This window comes from Oncorhynchus mykiss, chromosome 21, assembly GCF_013265735.2.
Source record: "Oncorhynchus mykiss isolate Arlee chromosome 21, USDA_OmykA_1.1, whole genome shotgun sequence".
Lineage (NCBI taxonomy): Eukaryota > Metazoa > Chordata > Actinopteri > Salmoniformes > Salmonidae > Oncorhynchus > Oncorhynchus mykiss.
Window position 1 is genome coordinate 48,575,555 of NC_048585.1, and position 13,008 is coordinate 48,588,562.

The window sequence follows — 13,008 nt, forward strand, 5'->3', positions numbered from 1 at the left end:
CATACACTGGAACAAACAGGGTGACAAATTCAAGAAAGTAGCATAACATATAGGCTACTGCATAGAAAGTAAAACGCTATAAGTGTTCAATAAATCAATTACAGCCAGGTATGACAGAAGGTTGTGTTGTCACAGATGCACAGATTGATCTGTAACAAAACAATCAAAATGCAACATAATTGGGCTTCTTTGACGAAGCTGTGTAAACGGTCCTCAATGACTAACATCCCATTTGTGCGGTGCAGCTCAGGCATGCTGGAAGGGTTGTACACTACTAGTGATGAGTGGCATATTTTCAGGCACCTGTCCAAGGTGACGAGATAAAGACTCTTTCAGTCCCTTCCAACCGCCTCCTCACCCTCTTTCTGTCTTCAGCTCTGTTGCTCTCTTTTCTGCTCTCTTTCTCTCTGATACACACACGTGCAAACACCCAATGATCTGGAACATGTAATAAGCAAACACCAACTGTGGTATTTTTTCACTGTAACTTGACCCAGAGTCATACTTGTATACATAAGCTAGACACCACAAGGAATGGCAAGAAATTAAAATGCCTGATAGCTCTGAAAGTGGCAGTTTTATGAGTCTGTGGAAGCTTTGGCTCTGCTTTGCACCTTGAAGCAAGTGACCATACATGAGCACATTTAGAAGCAGCTTCCAAGAATACAGCAACCAACGTCACGTCCAAAATTACCACAACTGTTCGGCTACATCCCTCCTCAGCAGGACTAAGAAAGCAATGGAAAGTTAGTGTCCACACAACACACAGTAGAAGAGAAGTGATTGCACAAAGCCCCTCAGAAACTTTACCTGCATGGAGCGTGCCCGTGACGAGTCTGTACAGGTACTGGGCAAATTTAAACATTTCCCTCTTGCACCTCTTCCTGCAGCTGCTCATGATTGCTTCGGGGGTCAGGGGTGAGCGGCACGAGGGGAATGGAGACTCCTTTTCAGGGTGTAATCCTCTTGGTCCTCCCTCTAGGCTTTTGAGTGAAACAGTGACTTTCCTCTCCTCTTGTCATCCAGTCCACTCCACTCCTCTGTCCGGCTACGTTCCCCGGCTTGTGGTCTGGTGTGTGCGTGTGTGAGAGAGAGAGAGAGAGAGGCGGCCGCGGTAGGCTCATGTGTGTGTGGAGAGCACTGGGGGGCTCTTCTTAATGTGACAAATCTCTCAGGGCTCCTCTGGTGCCTCCGGGGGCTGGCAGCGCAGCGAGCGCTCTGTCAGGGTCAGTTTACCTCTTGGTCCCCACAGGGCTACTCTGTATTTATTGCCCTCTCTCTTTTTCTCTGCAGTGTCTCTTTCCTCTTTGTCCTCCTCACTGAAGCTTCTCGTTTACAACTGAGGTTATTCTCTCTCCACCCCTCTCTCTAGCTATGTCTGTACAGTAGCTCTCCACCTCTTACTTTGTCTGTGTAGTATCTCTCCACCTCTCTCTGCCTCTCTTGCTCCAGTACTACGCTGGATGCTCACTCTTCTCAGCACCATCTGTGGATGTTTTGCCCTCGCCAAGGGGGGAGGGGCCTGTTTGGCCCTAGGGAGGAGGAGAGAGAAGGGGAGGTGGGGAAAGTAGTAGTGGGAAAGTGTCTACCTCAATGAATCAGCAATGACAGAACAGCAGATTACGGGCCTGTCATATCACGCCGCAATGCACTATAACCAGAGATGGCGGTGTTATTTGAATGGAATATGATTCCCAGGAGAGACAGAGAGAGGGGAGAAACAAAGAGCTCGCGAGAGAGGGATAAGGGGGGGATATGTAGGGATAGATTGAGGTACATAGGGCAGAGAGAAAAAGACCGGATGAGTGGGTGGGTGGGGGGGAGAGAGAGACACGAGCGAAAGAGAGAGCGCGAGAAAGAGCGAGAGAGTGCGATAAAGGGAGGGTGAGAGAGGGAGTGAAGGGAGAAGATATACAATACCAATCAAACGTTTTGACACACCTACTCATTCCAGGGTTTGTCTTTATTTGAACTATTTTCTAAATTGTAGAATAATAGTGAAGACATCAAAACTATGAAATACCACATATGGAATCATGTAGTAACCAAAAAAGTGTTAAACAAATCTAAATATATTTTACATTCTTCAAAGTATCCACCCTTTTCCTTGATGACAGCTTTGCACACTCTTGGTATTCTCTCAACCAGTTTCACCTGGAATGCTTTTCCAACAGTTTTGAAGGAGTTCCCACATATGCTGAGAACTTGTTGGCTGTTTTTACTTCATTCTGCGGTCCAACTCATCCCAAACCATCTCGATTGGGATGAGATCAGGTGATTGTGGAGACCAGGTCATCTGATGCAGCACTCCATCACTCTCCTTCTTGGTCAAATAGCCTTTACACAAGCTGGAGGTGTGTTTGGTCATTGTCCTGTTGAAAAACAAATGATAGTCCCACTAAGCGCAAACCAGATGGGATGGCGTATCGTTGCAGAATGCTATGGTAGCCATGCTGGTTAAGTATGCTTTAAAATAAATTACTGACAGTGTCACAAGCAAAGCATCCCCACACCATCGCACCTCCTCCTCCATGCTTCACGGCGGGATCCACACATACGGAAATCATCCGTTCACCTACTCTGCGTCTCACAAAGACACGGCAGTTGGAACCAAAAATCTCTGATTTCCACCGGCTTAATGTCCATTGCTCGTGTGTCTTGGCCCAAGCAAGTGTCTTCTTATTGGTATCCTTTAGTAGTTGTGTCTTTGCAGTAATTCGACTATGAATGCCTGATTCACACAGTCTCCTCTGAACAGTTGATGTTGAAATGTGTCTGTTACTTGAACTCTGAAGCATTTTTTTGGACTGGTAACTCTAATGAACTTATGCTCTATAGCAGAGGTAACTCTGCGTCTTTCTTTCCTGTGGCGGTCCTCACTAGAGACAGTTTCATCATAGCTCTTGATTGAAAAATTCAACGTTTTTGAAATCTTACAGGATTGACTGACCTTCATGTCTTAAAGCAATGATCGACTGTTGTTTCTCTTTGCTATATTGAGCTGTTCTTGTCATAATATGGACTTGGTCTTTTACCAAATAGGGATATCTTCTGTATACCACCCCTACCTTGTCACAACACAACTGATTGGCTCAAATGCATTAAGAAGGAAAGAAATTCCACAAATTAACTTTAACAAGGCACACCTGTTAATTGAAATCATTCCATGTGACTACCTCATGAAGCTGGTTGAGAGAATTTCAACAGTGTGCAAAGCTGTCATCAAGGCAAAGGGTGGCTACTTTGAAGAATCTCCAATATAAAAAATATTTTGATTTGTTTAACACTTTTTTGGTTACTACATGATTCCATGTGTTATTTCCTTAGTTTTAATGTCTTCACTATTATTCTATAATGTAGAACATAGTCAAAATTAAGAAAAACCCTTGAATGAGTAGGTGTGTCCTAACTGTTTACTGGTAGTGTAGGTACAGAAGCCAAGGTGAGAGAGTGAGAAAATGAGACGGAAAGAGAGACGAGGAATATTGAGTGAGGATCAGAGAGTGATATGAGGAGAGGTTGGGAGAATCTGGTTAACAGGGGCAGCCAGGAAAGGGGCTTCCTGCATGTTGCTGGAACCTAATTTAAAGGTAATAACAGCCAGGGAGCCAAGGTTATCTCATCTGGCTTGATAATGACTGATGGGCGGCGCCCATCATATTTTAGTCGCTCAAAACAGCGTCGGCACTAGTGTTCTAATGACATCACGACCAACTTACCAGGACGAGCACATCAACGTCGCCCGCTAATTAGCCTTCGCCTCAATTACGCACATCGATCAATGGCAATGTTTTCCCCAGTCAAAAGAGACAGTCATTAACTCAGACCACGATCAACTCCTAAATCAATTCTCACATGACCTGCTATCAATTGAAAAAACTGTCCCTTTTCAGTGATATTATTTCAAGGCTGTCAAATGGGTAGTTTGGGTGCTGTGAGGCCTAGGATTCACTATGTGTCAGACTAACATTGGGGAGGCTTGAGCATTCAGGTATGAAATGAGGTGGCTGAAATCTACTGTGAAATGAGGGTAGAGTTCCAAAGGTCATTCCGTGCACACAGAACAGGCAGGCCTATTTTGGGAATGTCGCTCCGAGTGGAGAGCTCTTTTCCGCAAGTGCCGTTGTCGCCTCTGAGGACTCCGACCTCTGCTCTCGCCGGCGCGTGACTATGAAGTACATTATTTTAGGACAGAGATGAGGAGCACAGGGACTGTTTCCACGTAGAAAAGTGTTTTTGAACAAATTAGAGACATCCTTTCTGTCAAATCCTCAAAAGCTGTGGATTAAATTCACACCGTCGGTCAAAGCTCCCAACAAATGTACCCAGTAAGAACAACATTAATGCAAAATGAAAGTATCACATGATGTCATAATGAAGGACAACTTTAGCATGTCTAATAAACATTTAATCACCACTGACCAAATGCAGTGTTAGAAAGAAATAAGGCTATATATCAACTTACCATGTCAGCTCATTGTTTACTTTCAGTTTTCTTGTAAAAAGAAAGACAAACTACATTGGAGTCCAGATCTGGACTAGAACACCAACATCAACTTAAAACTCTTAACCTAAAACTGAAAAATAAAAACAACACCCTTCCTATGTGCCTGCTGCTTCACCCTCTCAAGAGTCCACGATGAATGAGCCAGCCAATACCTGAAGGTGTGCAGCCCTAATCAAGAGCATTCAAAAGGAGGCATTTCAATCAGCGAGGTTCGAAAAGTTACATGGAGAGAGAGAGAATTTCTCTCTCAGAGTGCACCATTTTCTCCAAGGGAGAATTTGGGTTGAGAATCTGTGCAGCTCGGTCACCTCTCACCCAGTGCCTGGTTTCCAATTCCAGCTGTGTTTCCGATAAACAAAAAGGGCCTTTTAAACGTTTACAGCAAATTCCCATGCAGTTGTGATTCACTGAAGTTCTACTGGAGTATTTTAAGGACAGGCCATTTTTGTCAATGCACTGCTTTCTGGGATGCTTCAAGAGACATGAGGACAATTGAGTTCTCTGGTCTATCTCTGACAATACAGACTGAGATAGTCAGTGGTTCCCTTCACACAAACCTGAGCCAATCTGAACCACTGGCAAAATAATACCAACTAGTGTACACAATTTTGTTTGCGTGTAGCATTATAGTAACAGCAATCTCTCATCTTTGACCAGACATGCAAGTAACTTTTTATAGATCGTTAAATTAGGATCTTCTGTTCCTCGAAATACACACATAATGTATACGATCCATGACCATCACATTCCAAGCCCATATACGTACAGTCAGGACACCCTCAAGACCAGTCATGTTTGCCTGAATGGAAATTGCCAAGACGACAACCGTGCTGATAGCTCACATCGTTACAAGAGCAGTGTGGAGCCTGCCGTCTTGGAAGCCCTGCTGACGTCTTGGAAGCCCTGCTGACGTCTTGGAAGCCCTGCTGACGTCTTGGAAGCCCTGCTGACGTCTTGGAAGCCCTGCTGACGTCTTGGAAGCCCTGCTGACGTCTTGGAAGCCCTGCTGACGTCATGGAAGCCCTGCTGACGTCATGGGATGTTAACAGTCAGGATAGAGTATGTAATAGGCAGCTTCTGTTTTGGTACTGGTATTCCAAAAAGGATAATACATGTAAGAACACAACCAAAAAATAAAAAATATCAACAAAAAAAACATCACATTTTGGTAATTTTGAGATTCTGTGACGAGACATGGAGCAAAGATGAATGATATTGTATGAAATAGGCTAATACTGTAGTGTCTCTTGCCAAGTTCTGCCAGATACCGAACCTCTTACTGTCAGTCTAACAGCAGCAAACAGTGAGCAGACATTGCCTTATTTCACACACACACACACACACACACACACACACACACACACTTCAAGGGTATTGGGAAGGCCAAGAGAATACTAAACATCACTGCCTGCTGAAGGGAAGGAGGAGGAGGACGAGGATAGAGGTGAAGAGAAAAGAGAGAGTGAAGGAGAGAGAACTACAAACAATGCAAAGAGAAAAATAACTTTCCAATGCATTACCTCCGGTCAAAAAATACGAACATTCAAAAAGGTTCCGTGTGGCCTATGGACGCTATATGTGTAGCACTGCCTCTGGATTACATATCTTAGCATATCATAGCTTACTACTGCAGCATGGGTTCGAGTACTGCCCACTGCTATTTCAGCAAAAAAAATACTATTTTCCACCGTCTCTCTTCTATCCAGTAAAGGATAAAATGACATAAAATATACCTTAAAATAAATATAAATATACGGTACCAGTCAAAAGTCCGGGCACACCTTTCTTTATTTTGACTATTTTCTACATTATAGAACAATAGTGAAGACATCAAAACTATGAAATAACACATATGGAATCATGTAGTAACCAAAAAAAGTGTTAAACAAATCCAAAAATATTTTATGAGTTTCTTCAAAGTAGCCACCCTTTGCCTTCATGACAGCTTTGCACACTCTAGGCATTCTCTCAACCAGCTTCATGAGGTAATCACCTGGAATGTATTTCAATGAACAGTTGTGCCTTGTAAAAGTTAATCTGTGGAATTTCTTTCCTTAATGTGTTTGAGCCAATCAGTTGTGTTGTGACAAGATATGGAGTGGTATACAGAAGATAGCCCTATTTGGTAAAAGACGAAGTCCATATCATCGCAAGAACAGCTCAAATAAGCAAAGACAAATAACAGTCCATTATTACTTTAAGACATGAAGGTCAGTCAATCCGGAAAATGTCAAGAACTTTGAAAGTTTCTTCAAGTGCAGTCGCAAAAACCACCAAACGCTATGATGAAACTGTCTCTAGTGAGGACCGCCACAGGAAAGGAAAACCCAGAGTTACCTCCGCTGCAGAGGATAAGTTAATTAGAGTTACCAACCTCAGAAATTGCAGCCAAAAATAAATGCTTCAGAGTTAAAGTAACAGACACATCTTAACATCAACTGTTCAGAGGAGACTGCTTGAATCAGGCTTTCATGGTCGAATTGCTGCAAAGAAACCACTACTAAAGGACACCAATAAGAAGAAGAGACTTTGTTGGGCCAAGAAACATGAGCAATGGACATTAGACCAGTGGAAATCTGTTTTTTGATCTGGAGTCCAAATTTGAGATTTATTTTGTTCCAATCACTGTGTCTTTGTGAGACGCTGTATAGGTGAACGAATGATCTGTGAATGTGTATTTCCAACAGTGAAGCATGGAGGAGGTGGTGTGAAGGTGTGGGGGTGCTGTGATTTATTTAGAATTTAAGGCATACTTAACTAGCATGGCTACCACAACATTCTGCAACGATATGCCATCCCATCTGGTTTGGGCTTAGTGGGACTATCATTTGTATTCAATAGGACAATGACCCAACACACTTCCAGGCTGTGTAAGGGCTATATGACCAAGGAGAGTGATGGAGTGCTGCATCAGATGACATGGCCTCCACAATCAGCCCACCTCAACAGACCTGGCCTCCACAAGCAGCCCTCCTCAAACCAATTGAGATAGTTTGGGATGAGTTGGACTGCAGAGAGAAGGAAAAGCAGCCAACAAGTGCTCAGCATATGTGAAACTCCTTCAAGACTGTTGGAAAAGCATTCCAGGTGAAGCTTTTTGACAGAATGCCAAGAATGTGCAAAGCTGTCATCAAGGCAAAGGGTGGCTACTTTGAAGAAACTCATAAAATATTTTTTGATTTGTTTAACACTTTTTTTGGTTACTACATGATTCCATATGTGTTATTTCATAGTTTTGAGGTCTTCACTATTATTCTACAATGTAGAAAATAGTACAAAAATAAAGAAAAACCCTTCAATGACATTGCCCATGTGTGATATTCGGAGTAATCCCAATATTATGTCTAAATGACACACCTGGATTCTGAATTTGTGAGGATGGACATTTCATACGTAATGCATAGTATGTCACGTACATGTATCTCTGGATATCGAATGAGTCCATATCCGGAATAGCATGTACGTGACATCCTATACATTGCATGTGTTTTCTCAGCACATTCAAGATAGGAAACTATATTGAGTCCAGATATACATCTCTTGGCTGAGGTTCAAATCGGGATCTTAAACTGCTTCTTGATATGCTGAAAATAAGGACGATTTCAGATGCATTTCAGATTTTTCAGCACATGCTGAATAATTGGACATATGAAGTCCATATTTTTGTTTCGTGCAGATATCATTTTTGGATTCCCTTCGGATATCATACATAGTATGGCCGGATATTTACTCATTAGATAGGCCATGTTGACATCATATTTTCTCTACATGTTGACAAATACTGGAAGTAGGCCAACATAAACTCAGCCAAAAAAGAAACGTCCTCTCACTGTCAACTGCATTTATTTTCACCAAACTTAACATGTGTAAATATTTGTATGAACATAACAAGATTCAACAACTGAGACATAAACTGAACAAGTTCCACAGACATGTGACTAACAGAAATTGAATAATTTGTCCCTGAACAAAGGGGGAGGTCAAAATCAGAAGTCAATGCAGCTGGTGGCCACACCAGATACTAAGTACCGCAGTGCATCTCCTCCTCATGGACTGCACCAGATTTGCCAGTTCTTACTGTGCGATGTTACCCTACTCTTCCACCAACCTACTCTTCCCAGACATTTCTGGGGGGAATGGCCCTACCACTCACCCTCTGATCCAACAGATCCCAGACGTGCTCAATGGGATTGAGATCCGAGCTCTTCACTGGCCATGGCAGAACACTGACATTCCTGTCTTGCAGGAAATCACTCACAGTACGAGCAGTATGGCTGGTGGCATTGTCATGCTGGAGGGTCATGTCAGTATGAGCCTGCAGGAAGGGTACCTCATGAGTGAGGAGGATGTCTTCCCTGTAACGCGCAACGTTGAGATTGCCTGCAATGACAACAAGCTCAGTCCGATGATGCTGTGACACGCCGCCCCATACCATGACGGACCCTCCACCTCCAAATTGATCCCGCTCCAGAGTACAGGCCTCGGTGTAACGCTCATTCCTTCGACGATAAACGTGAATCCGACCATCACACCTGGTGAGACAAAACCGTGACTCGTCAGTGAAGATCACTTTTTGCCAGTCCTGTCTGGTCCAGCGACGGTGGGTTTGTGCCCATAGGCAATGTTGTTGCCTGTGATGTTGTTAAATTATCTTTGAAAGACAGGGTCCTGAAAAGGGGACATTTCTTTTTTGGCTGAGTTTAGTATATTTTCTCAGCACATATAATGTATATGCTCCTGGCTGAGGTCCATATCAGGATCTTGATATGCTAAATAAGGACCATTTCTGAATATTTATTTGAGTTTGAGGACATGCTCAATAATTTGACAAACATAAAATCCATATCATTATATCAGACACTATAAACTGCTATTTTTCAATTTGGTTGCGACAAATGAGTGTGTAAACGGTGTGGACGAACTGACAAATGGAGAAACAAAAAAGTGAGAAGCTGTTAAACTTCTTATGGCTTAGATCCCGCTAACGGGATCGATATGACAACAGCCAGTGAAAGTGCAGGGCACCAAATTCAAAACAACAGAAATCTCATAATTACAATTCCTCAAACAAGTATTTTACACCATTTTAAAGATAAACTTGTTGTTAATCCCACCACAGTGTCCGATTTCAAAAAGGCTTTACAGCGAAAGCACACCAAACGATTATGTTAGGTCACCGCCTAGTCACAGAAAAACACAGCCATTTTTCCAGCCAAAGAGAGGAGTCACAAAATGCAGAAATAGAGATAAGATTCATCACTAACCTTTGATGATCTTAATCAGATGACACTCATAGGACTTCATGCTACACAATACATGTATGTTTTGTTCGATAAAGTTCATATTTATATACAAAAATCTGGGTTTACATTGGCGCGTTATGTTCAGTAGTTCCAAAACATCTGGTGATTTTGCAGAGAGCCACATCAATTTACAGAAATACTCATCATAAATGTTGATGAAAATACAAGTGTTATGCATGGAACTTTAGATAAACTTCTCCTTAAGAAAATGTGCTAATTTGGCCAGTAGACAGTAGGGCTAGCTAGGCTTGATAGGGGGGTGCGCGAACTATCCTAACCCCATCAAACCTCAAGGTGACGGCTAACGTTGTTAAACGTTTAGGCATATTTGGGATTACTGATATAAGATAGCTAATGTTAGCTAGCTAGCTAACTAACTAACTATAAACTTGGCTGTATACTGAACAAAAATATAAAATGCAACATGTAAAGTGTTGGTCCCATGTTTCATGAGCTGAAATAAAATATCCCAGAAATGTTCCATTTGCACAAAAAGGTTATTTCTCTCAAATATTTTGCACAAATTTGTTTACATCCCTGTTTGTGAGCATTTCTCCTTTGCCAAGATAATCCATCCACCCGACAGGTGTGGCATATCAAGATGCTTAATAAACAGCTTGATCATTACACAGGTTCACCTTGTGCTGGGGACAATAAAAGGCCACTAAAATGTTCAGTTTTGTCACACAACACAATGCCACAGATGTCAAGTTTTGAGGGAGTGTGCAATTGGCATGCTGACTGCAGGAATGTCAACCAGAGCTGTTGCCAGAGAACTGAATGTGAATTTCTCCTCCATAAGCCGCTTCCAACGTCATTTTAGAGAAATTGGCAGTACGTGCAACCAGCCTCAAACCACAGACCACGTGTAACCACGCCAGCCCAGGACCTCCACATCCGGCATCAGATTTCCTTACATGAACTGTAACTCAGTAAAATCTTTGAAATTATTGCATGTTGCGTTTATATTTTTGTTCAGTGTAGAAAGTCACCTCGGAGTACAATACGTTACATTATCACATCTTAAGCTCTAACCTTGTTGTAATTCACTCCTGACACCAAAAGGAGCTAATAGGTCATATAAACATGTTTTTTTGACACAAGACACATGCATTCTGGTTAAAATACATGCCTTGACATATCAAATGTATTTATAAAGCCCTTTTTACATCAGCAGATGTCACAAAGTGCTATACAGAAACCCAGCCTAAAACCCCAAACAGCAAGCAATGCAGATGTAGAAGCACGGTGGCTAAGAAAAACTCCCTAGAAAGGCAGGAACCTAGGAAGAAACCTAGAGAGGAACCAGGCTCTGAGTGGTGGCCAGTCCCCATCTGGCCGTGCTGGGTGGATATTAGAAGAGTACATGGCCATATCATAAAGATAATGTAAGATAAATGTTACACTAAGATACATCTATTTTCAAAAGTATCCCATCTCTTTACTGTCAATGTTAAAATCACAAGGCCATGAAACCCAATGTGACAAACAAGCCATTCCAACCAATAGCGGCACCCATAAGAGCCGATTGTATCAAAAGTGTAACATTACACACTAAGCAGATCAATCACCTTCATGTGATGGATCGTTCAATATGTCGTGGATTTAACCCCCAACACTCAACAACCCCTGGGGTGTGCTTTTCCCAAGCTTTATGGGGAAGGGCAAAGCACGTCCTCTAAAAAAAGGAAACATTTTCTGAGATGAGACGATAAAGGAAGAGCCTGTCAAACTGTCTTGGGAAGGAAAGCTTTTGGGTACCGATAGCTCTGAAGGCAAAGCGATGCCTTTTTCGAGACAACGGGTGTTATCAGTGACATTTGGAGTTTAATGCACTGAGCTGTTTCAGAAATGAGCCAGGTTAGTATCCTCCGAGCTCGCTAAACTGCTATGACAGTTTGCGAATGTTAGCTCACCTGCTCCCGTGGGCCATTGAGGAGAAGCCATATGGTGTTCATCCTTGTGTTCATTTGAATCTGGGATGGTTATGTATGCACGCAAAGACTTTGGACATTTTGTCGACCTAAAACTAGACAATACTGAACCATATGGATAATCATATGAATTAAGTGTCAGAGCAGTACTTGATACTCCAGGTATGATTTTCTATGCAGTTTTGCATGCAGGGAAGGGCATTGAATTTGGGCTATTTCTAATGCTCATCTGCAGTCAGTGGTCTTTTTGCATTCACTTCCATGTCTCAGTCTCCTACTATAGCTCATTTGCAAATGGTTATTCCATCACAGAATATTGATATAATCCCCAAGAAACTGGTTGATGTGGTACTTGAGCTTTACAAAGAAACTTGCAGAGTCAAATTCATTCCTCCTTGTGGGATTTGTATTTATTTATATGTGCCATTATGCTTCAGATGTCCTATCGCAGTATCAGAAGCAGCCATTCTGTAAGACGAATGACACGCAGATAAGGGTAGACACGGCTTTCTTTGTCCATTTACGAAGCCTACTGCTGAGGAGAGGCTGTAATGGACAACTTATCTTTGGGCAACTTTAGACAACTTTTCCAGAGCTATCTCGAATAGAGAGCAAAGAGGGCGATTGTTGGCATGGCTCCAGGTTCCACTAGAGAGATAATGCTTTGTTATCCTGCCTCTCCTTTTCATTTGGTCGTTTTGGGTTGTTAAAAGCGGTCTCGGCTTTTCTTTGTTGGGTTGCGCGTCTTTATGTCTGTTAATGTCCAGTGCAGTCTTTTACGGGGGTTTTCACCTCTGGCAGGGTATCAGAGTCTGATTACGGGCAAGGTCGCCAGATCAGGCTAATCAAATATAATGCACAGCCATATGTGGGTCTGGCGGTCATGAATTGTTGTAAGCCAGTGATTGTCCAGCAGATAACTTGCGGTCTCACGGTAATTGACTGTTAATTAACATAAACACATTTAGCATCTCCTGGCTTCCACTCATAGCCTACAAGCCACTGATGCAGACCTCTGTAGCATCTACATTTTAAAAAGTCTAATAAATCCATGTAATATAGCCTTCACTGTCGCAATAAATCGATTATTTATTGTAGACAGGTCTAAAGAAACATGATAGAAAGAAAATGTAGTGTATTTCAGAAGAACAGAATAACATACTCTAAGTTGTCCTTGTGTTAGGCCATGACCTGGCTATGACATATGGCTGTGGGTTACACTAGTTAATTTAGCAGATAAGATTTGCTTAGAATTCTGTGGCAT

The 13,008-nt window shown here is 42.3% G+C and overlaps 1 protein-coding gene across 2 annotated transcripts in view; it reads right to left on the reverse strand.

Moving 5' to 3' along the window:
* The window catches only part of LOC110500612 (Kv channel-interacting protein 4), a 232,830-nt gene that overhangs the window by 154,920 nt on the left and 64,902 nt on the right, over positions 1 to 13,008 (reverse strand). The window contains exon 1 of one of the 2 annotated variants that reach the window (XM_021578065.2): positions 811 to 1,429. The exons of the other annotated variant lie outside the window; for it this stretch is intronic. Coding sequence (XP_021433740.2) covers positions 811 to 898 — 88 coding nt within the window. The 5' untranslated portion in view covers positions 899 to 1,429. Of the gene's footprint in view, positions 1 to 810; positions 1,430 to 13,008 lie in introns of those variants that run through there. 2 annotated transcript variants of the gene reach the window in all.